General features: G+C 38.9%; 2 protein-coding genes across 4 annotated transcripts in view; one reads left to right on the top strand and one right to left on the bottom strand.

Annotated features, from left to right (window-relative positions):
* The window catches only part of lgi1b (leucine-rich, glioma inactivated 1b), a 37,614-nt gene extending 37,227 nt beyond the window's left edge, over positions 1-387 (bottom strand). Inside the window, exon 1 of the mRNA XM_041210387.1 lies at positions 352-387. The gene's annotated coding sequence lies outside the window, so the exon portion shown is untranslated. The remainder of the gene's footprint in view (positions 1-351) is intronic.
* An 892-nt stretch (positions 388-1,279) lies between these two features.
* The window catches only part of fra10ac1 (FRA10A associated CGG repeat 1), an 89,266-nt gene continuing 74,480 nt past the window's right edge, over positions 1,280-16,065 (top strand). For 2 of the 3 annotated variants that reach the window (XM_041210454.1, XM_041210455.1), the window contains exons 1-7: positions 1,288-1,376; positions 4,082-4,161; positions 5,767-5,862; positions 6,209-6,254; positions 11,752-11,828; positions 14,837-14,920; positions 15,758-15,842. In XM_041210454.1, coding sequence (XP_041066388.1) covers positions 1,341-1,376; positions 4,082-4,161; positions 5,767-5,862; positions 6,209-6,254; positions 11,752-11,828; positions 14,837-14,920; positions 15,758-15,842 — 504 coding nt within the window. In that variant the 5' untranslated portion in view covers positions 1,288-1,340. Of the gene's footprint in view, positions 1,377-4,081; positions 4,162-5,766; positions 5,863-6,208; positions 6,255-11,751; positions 11,829-14,836; positions 14,921-15,757; positions 15,843-16,065 lie in introns of all 3 variants that reach the window. The other variant, XM_041210453.1, reaches the window with a different exon arrangement.

The raw sequence follows: 16,065 nt of genomic DNA on the forward strand, positions 1-16,065 counted from the left end.
TTGCAGCGGAATCAGGCCTCAAAGATCTGTCCATTAGGTCACCCACCATTAGAAAAAAAACTCAGAGAGTTTAAAGGGGCTTGCAACTGTTGGCACTTACTCCAAATTCCATGGCAGCCAATGCTGCCTTGGAGCTTGCGACCCAAAATCTCATCTCGAAATCCCACCATTGGTCACGACTCCCAGTTTGGGAAGCCCTGATATACATATCTGTCCTTATAAAAAGCACATTCTCTTACTTAAGGCACACAAGGCCATGGAATATCCATTATTCTAATGAATTGAGACACATCTGAATTATTTTCACGAGGAAGAGGGTGAACAACTCATCCATCCAAAATAAAGAATTACCCCTGTAATCTGTCTTCTCTTAAAGGCCAATCAATTACAATCTCATAGTAGACGTGTCAAAGCTTTTGATCACCATGCACCCCTTGGATGTGTATCACTGTGCTTCATAAATCATGGAGTTTAGATCAATGTTCCTGTTAATTTGCTTAGAACCTAAACTGCTGCAACTAACAGAAGCTGCATTCTGACATCGCATTTATCAATTAATCAGGCAATATCATTAGTCACAACTGTTTCCAAACATGAAATTCAAACTGGGCAAATTAAATGAGGGTGAAATACCAGCTCCATCAGCCAGTTTCCGGGGACTTGGGGGGCAGAAATGGATCATGAAGTACAGTTGGGACATTCTGCCATTGACCACCTATACCATAGCCATGATGTAGGCAAATCCTTCAACGCTGAGAGTTGCGTATCTGATGTGTAGCGACTTAGGATGTTTTGACGCATTTTAGGGGGAGTTGGACAAGCACGTGCGAGAGGAGGGAATAGAAAGGAGTTAAATTGATCGAATTAAATGAAGAAAGATAGAAAGCAGCTCGAGTGAAGCATAAAAGCCGGCATGCTGGGGCCCTGATAGCCTGTGTAAACACAAGTTGTTATTCTGTTGAAGGGTCATGAGGACTCGAAACGTCAACTGTGCTCTTCTCCGCCGATAGTGCCAGACCTGCTGAGTTTTTCCAGGTATTTTATATTACAAGTTGTTATTGTGTGGTCCAGGATTGTCACCTCTCTAGTTCTGGAACAGCCAGGGAAATGGGACGGGGGTGTCTAGATGGTAAAATACAGCCCAAAAGTCAGCTTTCCCATTAAAGTCTCTCCTGGAACGACAAAGATCGGCGCGCTCCCGCGAGACCGGTTCCCGCCGTCACCGCCCGCCGCACGCGCGCTCCTGCCTCAGCACCGGCCGCACGCGCGCGCTCCCTGTCGCGGATCGATGACGTCACCGACGGCGCCAGTGACCGCGCCGCCATTTACCGGAGGGGGCGATGAGCGGCCAAAGAGCGAAGTTGGATCTTGTTCAGGTAGTGAGGGTTCACGGATTGTCTGGGATGGATTGGAGGCAGCGAGACGATAAAGGGACCTGACAGTTATAGGCTTAGCCTGGAACAGCGCTGGGTTTGCCGCTTTAATGACTGGTCTCATTAATTGATCATTCCCCGTTCAGATAGTCTCCCGAAGGTTACTACTTGGAAAATAGAAGCAGAAAGTGCAGGAAAAACTTGGAGATCTGTGGAGAGAAACAAGAGTTAAAGTTTCAGGTTCAATTTGATACTTATTATTGGACTCTAAAGGTTAACACTGTTTCTCTCTGCACAGGTGTGGCCTGCTGAATTTTTCCAGCGCGTTTTGCTTTTATTTTAGATCTCCAGCATCCGCATTATTTCGTTTTTATTTTACTATTTGGAAAGTCTGTTTTCAGACAGTTATAGGGAATTTCCAGGAGGAAGAGGGCTGTGCAGCCTTGGAGGAGAAAATATGCAATTTCTTATAGAGTTAACTAAAGTACATAATACCACAGCTGAGAAGAAGGAACAGCTGTGTAAAAAATGTATGTATTTATTCTTAAAAGTTGCTTAGTTCCAATTAGTGGATAACTTTTTGTGCCTCAATTATCAGACTTGTACTATGTACAAAGTACTAACTCAACTACAGTTCCAGAAATGTTAATCACTGCTGCCTTTGCTTGCCCCATTTCAACTTAATAAATTTGTTTGAAATTTTAAAGCCTAAAATATGGTCTAGTGTGGAGTTACTCTGCCTTTTGAAAACCAGAATGACCAGGGAGGTACCATGGAATCACTAACTGAAATTATCTAGAAAGGACTATTACTCTGGGAGTGATGTGAAGCTTACTTAGATATCTGGGGTATGTCAGCACTCTTGAAGATGTAGGGAATTGACTCCTCTCCCAAGAGAACAATCTAGAACCAAAAATATTATAAAAGCAAAATACTACAGATGCTGGAAATCTGGGGGAAAAAACCCCAGAAAATGCTGGAAAAACTCAGCAGGTCTAACAGCATCTGTGGAGAGAAAACCAAAGTTAACTTTTCAAGTCTGTATGACTCTTCAGAGCTCCAGGGCCAAAAGCTCTGAAGAAGAGATGCTGCCAGACCTACCAAAAGTATTATGGTCAAAACTGAAAAATGTAAAATTTTTGTATTAAGCAGTAGTAGTTTTAATCAAATGTTAGGGGCAAACACTAATATGCTGAGAAAGCTATATCATGTCAAATTGCATCGCAAAAATATAATTGTGTTCAAAGTGAAATGCTTGTTCTCTCTTCCCATAGACCATGGATCGATTTTAGTTTGCTGGAAATGTGTTGACAAGGCTGATGTGTTTGCCTGTTACAGACAATAGGCTTTTTTTATTATGCAAATTGGGATCCGATGGCTTAAAATGGGATCTCTTGCCATTTTAGGAGTATGCAGCTTCAGACCAGTTTCATGGTGACGTTGGTTCTGAAAATCCAAGGTTTAAATTATTTTTGTATGGTCAGGAGGAGTTGGAAGCCTCACAAATGTAATCTGGGCTGCTGCTAATGGGCTACCTCGCTGTCATATTGCTGGACTCCATCATGCTCCTCAACCCCTGGAGCTAACTTGCTGCCAATGTGATGTCCAGGCCAGTTTGAATCTGGCATGTTGTGTTAATATACCCATCTGGAACAATTGGTTTGCTGGTGCCATTTAAATTAGGTGTCATTGGGCAGGCTGCTGGTGCGCTCTGCCAGTCACCTGCCTAAAAATTGAAATGCCTATTTAGGGTGCTGCCTCTTTTTGTTTTAAGTAGAGTGACTATTTAGAATGAAGACATCATTCTTTCTTATGAACTAACTGCAGTCTTATATGCAGTTTTATAACTTTCATCCTATATGCAGTTAGAATAGCAATCAGAAAATAATTTATAGACAAGATATTGCGCAATATAAATAATTTTTAAACTGAAACAACAACAGCTTACATTTATACAGTGCCTTTAACGAAGCAAACTGTTCTAAGGCACTTCACAGGAGGGTTATCAAATAACGTTTGATGCTGAGCTACATAAAGACATATTACGACCTAGGGTCAAAAGCTTGGTCAAAGAGGTAGGTTTTAAAGGGTGTCTTAAAGAAGGAAAGCGAGGATGAAAGATTTAGGGAGGGAATCCCTAAGCTTAGGACCTAGGCAGCTGAAGGTACGGTGACCATTATAAAGTGATTGAGATGCAGAAGAGGCCAGAATTGAAAGAATGCAGTGATCGCAGAGATTTGGTGGAGGTGACAGATGTGGCGAGGCAAGACTGGAAGAATTTTAAAATAAGGATGCGTGTTTTAAATTTGAGACATTGCTGGACTGGGAGCCAGCGAAGGTCAGCGAGCACAGTGATGGGTGAATGATCAAGATTTTGGGCAAAGTAGCACCAGTCTTTACTGAAAAACTCTTCGAATGAAATATCAAGGAAATATTGAATGTTTCTTAAATAAATGTTACATTCTTTAAATTCAACTTAATACATGTTTATAGCCTTATCGTGATTTTATTTCAGATAATTTGAAGAAATATCTATTTTGGTATTAAAGCATGGTGATGGAGACTATTAATCAAATGAACTCAAGTTTGAAACTTATATGCACATAATAAACAAAGCTTTAAAGTCCTAAAGACAGATATGTGATAATGAAATTAAACTATGCAATACTGCATCTTTGTTGAAATATTACTGCTTTTCTTTTCAACAGGAGCATGGCCTCGGGGGCTATGATTCAGAATTCAGTGAGGATGAAAATGAAGCAGAGACATCCAACTGTAAAAGTCAAAGGTACAGTGTGTTTTGACCAAAAACACACAACATTTCTTGAGCTTATTTTAATATGTTAATTAATAACAAGTAATTAGTTTAGAAGTTGCAAGCCTCAAGCATTTATTTTCAAATGAGAACATAGTTTTGGTTCTAAAAATATTCTCGAGTTTTAACTTCTCTTTTTTTTATTTAGAAGACATTCTTTTGACCGAAGAATGATGGCTTGAACATAACTGAATTATAATATGCAAGGAAATCACATGTTATCCGGATAGTAGTTTATGACATCTTGTCTTGGCTTTTTTCTATTAAATAACATAAAAGACAATGCTTGCCAGATTTTCTTTTAAATACCAAAAAAGATTGAAAGTAAATGAGAAGCACTGAAAAGGAAAGGAGTATAAAGAGGTGTAAAAGGAGATAAGAATGAAGTAAAGCCATGTGTACATATGTAGACAGTTGTTTGTTTGAATGCACTGGGGAGGAAAAAGAATGATGGACAAATATTGTTGAAGACGAGAGGGAGAGAGAAAAAATCCTTTTGGCACACAGCTGGAGGGAGATATATCATATTTCATTGTAACTGCTGATGTTGAACTGGAGAACAACACATTCCCACATGGCACCTACTCTGCTTACACATGCACAGTTTTTCCCTCTGCCATCGCTGTGCGCCCATTATCCACTGCCCCCTTGTCGCCCCTCCCCCAAGCCCTCGTGGTTAGTGGCAGCTGAGACTTGAGGGGTAGAGTGCAAGGTGGCGAGGGGTAGTGAGCGCTCAGGAGAGGGACAGCAAGGGATTAGGAGAAGGGCAGTGAATGGCAGACAGGGAGGACATTTCTGTTCCAGCGGAGTTTGGTCTGTGCCATCTTTGATGGAGGCACTGCAATTGCCTGTGTAGGGAATGTGCCTTCTGCAGTTGTGGTGTCAGCAAACACAGCCATCGTATTTGAGCATTAAGAAAACCACTGTAGAGAATTTAAAACTTCACCTGAAAATTGAGAGTTTTACTATAATGGTAAAAGGGGTAATTTTGGAAGAATTCATTTTTTTAGAACGTTTTGATTTTATTGCCTGATGAAATTAGTCAAGTGCCCATACTTTTATAAGTTTCAACATCTTACCAAGAGTTTCAATGCATCAAACGCTTGATGTATTGTCAAATACATTCATCTTTTAGAATCTCTACTGTCAATATCTGATGATTTTTATTTATACAACATCATTCATATATATTTATAGTCGCTTTAATATAGTTAAATAACCCAAGGTGCTTCACAGGAGCATTATCACTTTGCCACTTTGTTCTAAGTAAAATAAGTGATTTTTAAGCCAAAATACTCTTTAAGACCCTGGAATTTATTGTGCCTTAATTATTTAGAAAAAGAGTGATTTTAAGCTATAGACATTTAGTTCTCTTTTATATGGCTGCAAATATGAACAAAGTAGTGCTTATGATTTATCTTAAAGCATGCTTTTCCTCAAATCTTGCTGAAGATTTGTAGTAACCAAGTTTATTATTGAGTTTAGATTGTATTTTTTTCAGTTTCATTTCTTCTGTGCTTTATCATCATTCAGTGTGATCTATTAAGTAGTTTGACATATTTGCTGTTTGCATTCTAGGGCAAATAAAGATGCTGCACTACTTACAAAGCCATTCCAAAAGGAAAAATATGCCCGGGTGGCTCACAAGCAAGTTGCAGCTCATGAATGGGACAGGTAAAGATAGTTTTGGAACTTTGGAGATGGCTTCAGTGCTGCATTGTTGGAGGAAACCTCTTTTGAACACTCTCTGCCTATACTGGTAGATGTGAATGATTCTGTAACACTTTGCCAAAGAGCAGGGAGTTCTTCCTGTATCTTGGCCAACATTAATTCCACAGTCAAATTCAGTAAAACAGATGAACTGATTGCTGTTTGTGGGAACTTGCTGTGCACAAATTGGCTGCTACATTTGCCCCCAAAACCAGTGACTATATTTCAGAAGTAATGTTTTGAATATAATAATATGAAAGGCCTGATATAAATGTGTTCTTTCTGTAATTTGTAATTTTTTTTTTAACAGGGAGGAAGCAAGAAACCGTCGTTTCCACCTTATTGCCATGGATGCTGTATCCTTGAAATTGGGAGAAACCCATCAGAATACAGGAGGGGCAAGGGGAATAGCTTAAGAACATGGAGCCTTGCCCTCAACAGAAAACTAACAAAAATATGTCAATCTCATATTCCCATAAACATGGGTATTTACAACTGCTTCAATGCATTTTATTTTACAAAAGCACAGTGAAAGATCCAGGCCTTGTTGCAGGACAAGCAAAATGAAAAGAGTAAAGAAAATTAGGCAAATCAGGAAATAATGAGATTTGACAAGCTTGAATTTTTCAGAACCCAAAGATTGTGGGTTTAAAAAAGATGAGATTGGTAACTTGGAGATCCTAGTAGAAGATCAACAATGATCTCATTGAATGGTGGAGTGGGTTTGAAGGGCTGAATGACCTACTCCTGCTCCTAGTTCTTATGTTTTTAATAATTTAAAAAGGAGACTTCAGTTTCAATCTATTGTGGATATGAGCTAGAAGAAGAAAGCTCAGAAATGCATTAACTGATTATAGTAGTATTGATATGACAAGAAGGATTATGACAGAGAAAAGGGTGGGGGAATGGCAATGGGAAATTGTTTGCCAGGTGACCATTTTTTCTTGTGTCTTGTCCAGGTAAATAGGTGCTATAAGAGTTATTATAGACCTGAGAGTAGTAGGTGAGTCTTGGATATTCTTGTGCTTTTTGGATTTGACATAAATGAGGCTGGAAGATTCACCTAGCTTGTGCTAGAGAAAGAATTACCAGGAAAGAAGCCTCACTGTGAAAGACAGTTCTGAGATTAAAAGTTCCAAGGCTGAGAAAGGAAAATAACATAAGTTAACCCTTGGGAGCTAAGAGCTTTAGACTGGCCCCAGGCAAATGGAATATCTACTTACAAGACAGTGTAAAGTATATATGCCGTGTGTTTTTGGTTTTTCAAAAGAAAAAGGGGATATTGTGTTTTAAAGTATAAGTTGCCTAGTATTTAGTGAGCAGTGATTTTAGTCTTTTGTTGCAGTAAAAGTCTTAAAACATAAAATCTTGTGTCATCCTTTCACCTATTAATTGGAAGTTAACATTTCTTTGTTTTTGGTCTCTGTGGAGATTGTAATAAATGTCAAGAGGTGAAGAAGGCAGAGAATTGACTCATCAAAGATATGAGGTCGTAGCTGTCGGTTAGACTTACATGTAAGGATTGAAATAAACAAACTACTTTGCCCTATTGCAGACCATGGAGGAAACTAAAATTTTAGATTGGGATCTTGACCAATTTTGTGGATCCAAGCTCCTGTGATTTGTAGCTTCGGACCCTCCAAGAATTTGAAATTATGGAAGTAATGCAACATTGAACGAAGTTCATTAGAGCATAAACAAGTGCACTTTGGACCTTGTTGGATCTCCTTTTGTGAAGTTGCTTGCCACCGTCTAGGATCTTTTCACTCAACATCAATTAGTGCAAAAATAAAAACAAAAAACTGCGGATGCTGGAAATTGATAACAAAAACAGAATTACCTGGAAAAACTCAGCAGGTCTGGCAGCATCGGCGGAGAAGAAAAGAGTTGACGTTTCGAGTCCTCATGACCCTTCGACAGAACTAGGTGAATCCCAGGAAGGGGTGAAATATAAGCTGGTTTAAGGTGGTGGGGGGAGAGAAGTGGAGGGGGGTGGTGTGGTTGTAGGGACAAGCAAGCAGTGATGGAAGCAGATCATCAAAAGATGTCACAGACAGCAGAACAAAAGAACACATAGGTGTCGAAGTTGGTGATATTATCTAAACGAATGTGCTAATTAAGAATGGATGGTAGGGCACTCAAGATATAGCTCTGGTGGGGGTGGGGGGAACATAAAAGATTTAAAAATATTTAAAAATAATGGAAATAGGTGGGAAAAAGAAAAATCTATATAATTTATTGGAAAAAAACAAAAGGAAGGGGGAAGAAACAGAAAGGGGTGGGGATGGAGGAGGGAGGTCAAGACCTAAAGTTGTTGAATTCAATATTCAGTCCGGGAGGCTGTAAAGTGCCTAGTCGGAAGATGAGGTGTTGTTCCTCCAGTTTGCGTTGGGCTTCACTGGAACAATGCAGCAAGCCAAGGACAGACATGTGGGCAAGAGAGCAGGGTGGAGTGTTGAAATGGCAAGCGACAGGGAGGTTTGGGTCATTCTTGCAGACAGACCGCAGGTGTTCTGCAAAGCGGTCGCCCAGTTTACGTTTGGTCTCTTCAATGTAGAGGAGACCACATTGGGAGCAACGAATGCAGTAGACTAAGTTGGGGAAAATGCAAGTGAAATGTTGCTTCATTTGAAAGGATTGTTTGGGCCCTTGGACAGTGAGGGGAGAGGAAGTGAAGGGGCAGGTGTTACATCTTTTGCGTGGGCATGGGGTGGTGCCATAGGTGGGGGTTGAGGAGTAGGGGGTGATGGAGGAGTGGACCAGGGTGTCCTGGAGGGAATGATCCCTATGGAATGCTGACAGTGGGGGTGAAGGGAAGATGTGTTTGGTAGTGGCATCATGCTGGAGTTGGCGGAAATGGCGGAGGATGATCCTTTGAATGCGGAGGCTGGTGGGGTGATAAGTGAGGACAAGGGGGACCCTATCATGTTTCTGGGAGGGAGGAGAAGGCATGAGGGCGGATGCATGGGAGATGGGCCGGACACGGTTGAGGGCCCTGTCAACGACCATGGGTGGAAAACCTCGGTTAAGGAATTTAATATGTAAAATTGGGTGATGCAGATAATACAAGTATAAAGAATACAGTTATTTAAAAGATTGACGATGTCTCTGTTCTCTTTAAAGAATTCAAGTCAAAACAAATGAAGTACTTTAAGAGAAATGAATGGTTAGCCTTGTGTAAATTGAGAAGAAAAATGCCACCAAATCTTGAAAATCAGTGACAATTCTTATGGAGAGGAAAACACTTATCTGTTCTAATGTTGTTGATGGCTATTCTGGAGGCTCTACCATTTGTTGCATAACTTATAAATATTTTTCAAGCAATACTTGGACATATGATAGAATGAGATGGTTTGCTATTAAGGTTGTGTTGCTCAAATATCTACCAGCAATGTTACAAGTAAAAGATGAGCTTTGCAAAAGTTAGCACACGCAATGATGAAAACTTGGAAAGGATTTTTTGTAATGTTTGGTATACTGCTCACAGGGAAAATGGTGGAAAGTTCATCCTGGATTTAAGTGAATGGAATTCAATGCACAGAGAATCACAGAAGATATATTAATGTTAATGCTTCTACAAAATCAAAACTATCCAGCTGCTTGAAGTGAAGTTAAAATCATCTGACCTCTGTCAATTGGCATTGTTTGCATCACAACTTCAGTTGCAATACTTGTTCAAAAAAGGATGTAAGGGTTAACCCAGTAACTACAACTAGCCAGTTCAATCTTGGTGGTGGGAGAGCCTTTAGGAAGGGATCATCCGGTACATAATTAACTGTCACTTAGACAAGTAATTAAGGAAGGCCATTTGTTAAAGGCAAATCCTGTTTAACCAACTTGATTGAGTTTTTTGATGAGGTTGAGGGTAATGCAATTCGTGTGATGTATATGGACTTCCAAAAGGTGTTTTACAAAAGCTGTATGGTAGGCTTGTCACCAAAGTTGAAGCCCATGGAATAAAAGGGGCAGTGGCAGTGTGGATCCAAAGTTGTCTGAGTGACAGGAAAGTGAGTAGTGGTGAACTGTTGTTTTGCAGATTGGAAGAAGGACCAGTGATGTTTCCCAAGGTTCGATACAGGACCCCTGCTTTTCTTGATATATTACTGAGTTAGACTCGACTGTACAGGGCACAATTTCAAAATTTGCACCTAACACAAAACTTGGAAGTTTTATGAAATGTAAGGAGGATAATGATAGACTTCAAAAGGACATAGATTGGTGGAATGGGTGGACGCGTGGCAGATAAAATTAAATGCAGAGAAGTGCATTGTGGTAGAAAGTACAAGGAGAGGCAATAAAAAATAAAGAATAGAATTTTAAATGAGGTACAGGAACAGTGAGACCTGGGGGTTTCTGTGCGCAACTGTTGAAGGTGGCACGGTAGGTTGCGAAACTGGTTAAAAAGGCATACGGGATCCTGGGCTTCATACATAGAGGACAGAGTACAAAAGCAAAGAAGTTATGGTGATCCTTCATAAAGCACTGGTTCAGCCTCACCTGGAGCATTTTATCCACTTCTGGGCACTGCATTTTAGGTAGGATATGAAAACTTTAGAGAGGGTATGTAAAGATTTGCAAGAATAGTTCCAGGGTTTCTGTTATGTAGGCAAGTTAGAGAAGCTGGAGTTGTTCTTTGAGAAGAGATATTGAGAGGAGATTTGATAAAGATGTTCAAAATCATGAGAGGTCCAGGCAGAGGTGATAAAAGAGAAACTGCTTCCATTGGTGAAAGGGTAGAGACCAGAAGACACAGATTTAAAGTGATTGGCAAAAGAATCAAAGGTGACATGAGGGAAAACATTTTTATGCAACAAATGGTTACGATCCAGAATGGACTATCTAAAGGGTGGTGAAAGCAGATTTAATTGTGGCTTTCAAAAGGTAATTGGATAGCACCTGAAGAGAGAAATTTGCAGGGCTATGGGAAAGGGCAGGGGAGTGGAACAAGCTAAATTACTCTTGCAGAGAACAGCATGGGCCTGAGTGACCAAATGGCCTCCTGCTGTACTGGAGCCATTTTGGATGCTCGGAAAATATCTGTTGTCAAAGTCCTTGCTTTGGTTGTAAGAAACGAGATGAAGCAGCACTGGTTTAAGGATTGAAGTAAAATACTGAAGAAAGCAGAAGTCATTTTTCAAACACAGTTGTAGATACTTTTCTGCCTGCAATTGCTATTGTCAAAAAAAACTAATGTCCTTGTGATTTTGAATCTGACATTTCCAAATACTTCAGCTGCAACAAGTGAGCCTGATGGAATACTACTAGATGGAAGAGATAAAGCTGGCAGTGCAGACAACTATTTCACAACAGATCATTTGCCTCTGCATGCACAGCACTAGCAGTTTGGCAGTGGTAGAGTGAGCAATATAATCTTTCGCAGCAAGCTTTGGCAGACATGGAGATCTTAGCTACAGAGATTGTCTAATCGTCTCTTCGCACTTCCAAATCTCCAGCTCAATTGTGCCTTTTCAGCAGCTAGAATAATTTTGCAAAACACAGTTTGCAATTGGATGATGAGATGCTTAAAATTCTGCTTTCTGAGGAGCTTTGTCCTACTCCAAAATAAACTACTATGGATACCCTGTGTTATTTTAGGTGTGTTTTTATGATTGATTGTTAACATTTGAAAATTATTGTTTACTAGTTGTATTACCCAATAAATGTATGTGATGGTATTATACTTCTTGGTAAGCTGCCAACCTTGGCTCAGTGGCAGCATTCATGCCTGAGTCAAAAGGTTATGGGTTTGAGCTCCATTCTTGTTGCTGTGTGTTGCATTCTAATTACAGAAGTAATACTGTGTGACATTTGCTGCCATCTGCAGAATTGTGACATTTTTCTTAACTTTGTAAGTATGCACGGCACAAGAAATACATCAATGACTATTTGCTATATTACGGTGGCTCAAAAGAAGACTTAAAGAGATCAACGTAAGTAATCATATTTGTAACAACTCAATTCTTTCATAGAGGATAATGCTTGGCCTCTAATGTGTCCTGACATGTCAACAATTTGAAATATTATCAACTATGAGAATATTGAAGCTGTTCAGCAACATCATCCCAACTCCCTAAATGTGTTACTACCTTAGAATGCATTTATTTTCATTTAATAAGTTTTGCACAAACTTGACATTATTTACCACGTTTTACTGTTGGCCCTTTGCTGGTGGAAATGTTATTGCAAACTGCACAGAAGATTTATTAGAAAATCCATCATCAGGAATCATTTCCGTACATATTACAGGGAATATCAAGTTATTTATTTGTATTATGCATACCCTAAGGGTGTATAAAATTCTAACTTCGCTTTGAATTACCAGCATTAGTTGGCTAAATATTTGGCTTAGTCAAATCCAAAATTATGCTTTGTTTAAAAAATGTAAATGATATTGTTTACTATATATCTTTCAGTAATTAATCTGTAAAGAAATACAGAAGAAATAAAAATAATGTTGAGTATGCTAGGAACACAGGAACAGATGTAGGCCTTTCAGCCCTTCAAACCTGTTCCACCATTCAATTAGATTATGGCTGATCTATTTGTTAACTTCATCAACCAGCTTGGTTCTGTGACCCTAAATACCCATGCCTAACAAAATATATCAAGTTGAGTTTTGAAATTTTCAATTGACCTAGCCTCAACAATGTTTTGGGGGAGAGAATTTCAGATTTCTACTACATTTTGTGTGAAGAAGTGCTTCCTGACATTATCCTCGAATGGCTTAGGTCTAACTTTAAGGTGATGCCCCTTTTCCTGGACTCACCCATCAGAGGAAATAGTTTCTCTCTATCTATCCTATTAGTTACTTATCTTAAACACCTCAATAAGATCACTGCTTAACTTCAAGGGAATTAAAACCTAGTTTATGCAACCTGTCCTCATAATGTAATCCTTTAAGGTCAGGTATCATCCTGTAAACCTGTACTGCACCCACTCCTAGGCCATTGTCTCCTTCCTCAATCGTGATACTGCAAACTGAATGCAGAACTCTAAATGGGGCCTCACTTAACATAACTTTTGCCCTTTTCTATTCTAGGCCCTGAGAGAAAAAAAAGGCTAACATTTCTTTAGCCTTTTAAATTATTTTTCGCAGCATTAGAGCTTGAATTTAAAATCAATTGAATAATAAATATATATATATTTATTTGCTGGTCTGCAGCAGAAACAACTAGATCACCAGCAAATTGATGAAATCAGAAAAAAGTTATGTATGAATCATGTTGCAGTTTATTTGTTTATTACTAATATAACAATGTGTAATTGATCTGAATTGAAAATTACTGAGGAGGAAGGAGTGTATTTTGTAAACTTTGACGTCAGTCACCGCAGTCTGTGCAGATAAAGTTCTAAAATAAAAACTTCACCCAAGCAGACACTGTGTCTGGTGCTAAGATGCTTCAACTCAACATCTGAAGGATAATTTACCTTTGTCACAGTCACATTGGCTGTCATTTGTGCCTTGGTTAAGTGTTAGGGACAGGGAAGAGAGAGCAACTGAATTGCCTTTCCCTTCTGTTTATAATCAGTGTAATTTAATTTTGATAAGGCTAATGTATGTTCCCAAACCCTTTATTAGTGTGTGGTCAATTTCAAAGTCAGCAGCAGCATATTTTCATGGTTTTAAACATGGAGTATTATTTATCCATAGAAAGTCTAACATTGCATCAATTACTTATCACACAAGAAAGATGCAATTAAAGAAAGGAGTGCATTTCTACAAGTATTAACAGCAAACAGAACAGTTAGCAGTTCATGTATCTTTGAGAGTCCAGTGAAGGAGGAAGCTTTTTCCACTCTGGAAATTAAGTTCAGGTGGCTGGTGTCAAACCCAGATTAACTGCAGGGTTCTTTCGAGGTATAGATTGTTCAGCAGGTCGTGTAGACAGGTCCTGATGGCTGTTGTAAATGGAGGTCCAATTTCTTACAGATGAACTCGGAGTTGTCCTAAACAGATTGGAGGAGGCCTTTAACAGACTTGAAGCCTCACAAGCCCTGAAAAGGCAAGATGACACAGCCTTTTCTTTGTAGATGTGTTGTTGTTGCTGGTGGTATGCAGACTGCCCAGTCTCTCACTCAGTTTTTGGATAAAAGGATTTCAAAATCAGAGGGCAGTTTCAATCACATGATGAATGACCATTGATACATGATGGAAGGCAAATGAAGGTCTTTCATCGTGAAAAAGGAATTTCATTCACATGGTCAAAAGCCAATTATATACAATAGAAGGTAGATCGTGGTCTTTAGCACTTCATTGTGAATACTCAGTCTCGATAGCCCTCCTTTGTTACATGGTGTACCTGGACTGAGAGAGCCTGGGACTTTAATGTCCCTGTATTTTGGAGTAAGCCTTGACAGTAGCAGGTGTGAAATTTCACAGAAGTATGCTGTTTAGCCTTGTCCATTCAAGCGAGACCCCTGCCCAGTATCACCCAATTTGGAGCTTTCCAGAAAGCTTGCTAGGTTGTTGATGTTGTAAAACTCAGGTGACCCCCTTGGCAGCCATCTCACAGTTCATCAGGGTACATTTTCAAAAGAATACTTTTTTTAACGTATGTCTTCATGCCTGCACTGGCATGAAATTAAGACTAAAAGAAAATGTTCTAATTTAATCTTGTGTGAATTTCTAACCTAAAAAGAATGGCTATGGAAGGATAAATTTCAAACTTCAACACTTGAAGATACTTGACATTACCAGTGAGATAAAATAAGCAAAACCTTAACTACCAATGTCTTGTAAAGACATGTGTGTACCAGAAATCTTGCAGGGCTACATTTGACTTATGTTGCTGGACAAATTAATCTGTTTCTCTACTACACTCCTGTGGCCTTGATGTAATGTACCAGTTCTGTTTTTGAACCCTTCAATACGCTTTATTTTGTTTTTGCATTTTAAGCCTCCATGATTACTGAGTCCACTGTAAATTTTTGTTTGCAGAGTGAATGATAAAACAGACCTGGACGTGATAAAAGAAAACCATAGATTTTTATGGACAGAAGATGATGAAACTGATATGACTTGGTAATCGATGCTTTTTACCAAATGCTTATAGATAGTTTTTGTCTTTTAATCTTTTATATTTACTGCTTTAGTTACTGTTTATACTCTGCAACCTGCTGGAGATAACACATGCTTGGGATAACAAATGTAAAGGGAAAAATAAGCATTTTGTGCCATTTTAGCTTGAGTTGTGAATTGGAATTTTCAATCATTTAATAACATTTGATGTACTGATATATCAGTTCTGGTACTGAAGCTGTTGGGCAGTTCCGTTGTTTGTAACTGGAATTGTAATCTACTGATCTCTTCAACAAGCTCCTAGCATACATTGCAAACTTGACAGTAGAAGACAGTTGGTAAAATCACACTGCCATGTTTCATGATAAATAGCTTAATAGTCAGAAATTAAAATAGGCAATACGCTAGCTACCTTTTATTGCTGCTTCAAGCTATTTGAAATCTAATATAAATTATTTCAAGATTCTTGATCTCTAAACTGAGTTTTTACCTAAGTGTAGGCCTTGATAGTGCCTCATCACAATGACCTGATAATACAGTAGACCTGATTTAATTATAGGCATAGCCAGTGGCATCTTGTATTTACTCCTCGAGCCCTCAGGAAGAGAAGGTCTGGGACCAGGCATAACTTGGTTTGCAGTGGATTGAAATCTGATAACGTTGGAGAAAGAGACTAACTTTAATTGTATAACTGGTAGGATATCTGCCTGCTTTAGATCGGGGAACTGAGGGAAAGCATATTGATTTGAAGGACATTCTAACTTTACACGGAAGCTTAAAAAAATAAAATTGGTTTCCTTTTGCTTTAGATTATCTAAACAAGATTTCTCCATCTTTTAGGGAGAAAACACTTGCAAAGAAATACTATGATAAATTATTCAAAGAATATTGTATTGCTGATTTGAGTCGATACAAATACAATAAGGTATGGATCTGAAAACTGTGATAGTTTTGTTTATAAATATACATAGGTTGAAAATGGTCATTTGGAGATTATAATGGCCTGAATTTTACAGTTGAATAATGGTGATGCTGTCAAATAGCTCAATAAGGATTCTTCAGACTGGTTGATTAAGGAGATAGGCAAGAACAAAATACTGTGGATAAAAAAATAAAAACAGAAAATGCTCAGCAGGTCTGGCAGATGT

Source organism: Carcharodon carcharias, chromosome 17 (assembly GCF_017639515.1).
Source record: "Carcharodon carcharias isolate sCarCar2 chromosome 17, sCarCar2.pri, whole genome shotgun sequence".
In the NCBI taxonomy this organism is placed as follows: Eukaryota; Metazoa; Chordata; class Chondrichthyes; order Lamniformes; family Lamnidae; genus Carcharodon; species Carcharodon carcharias.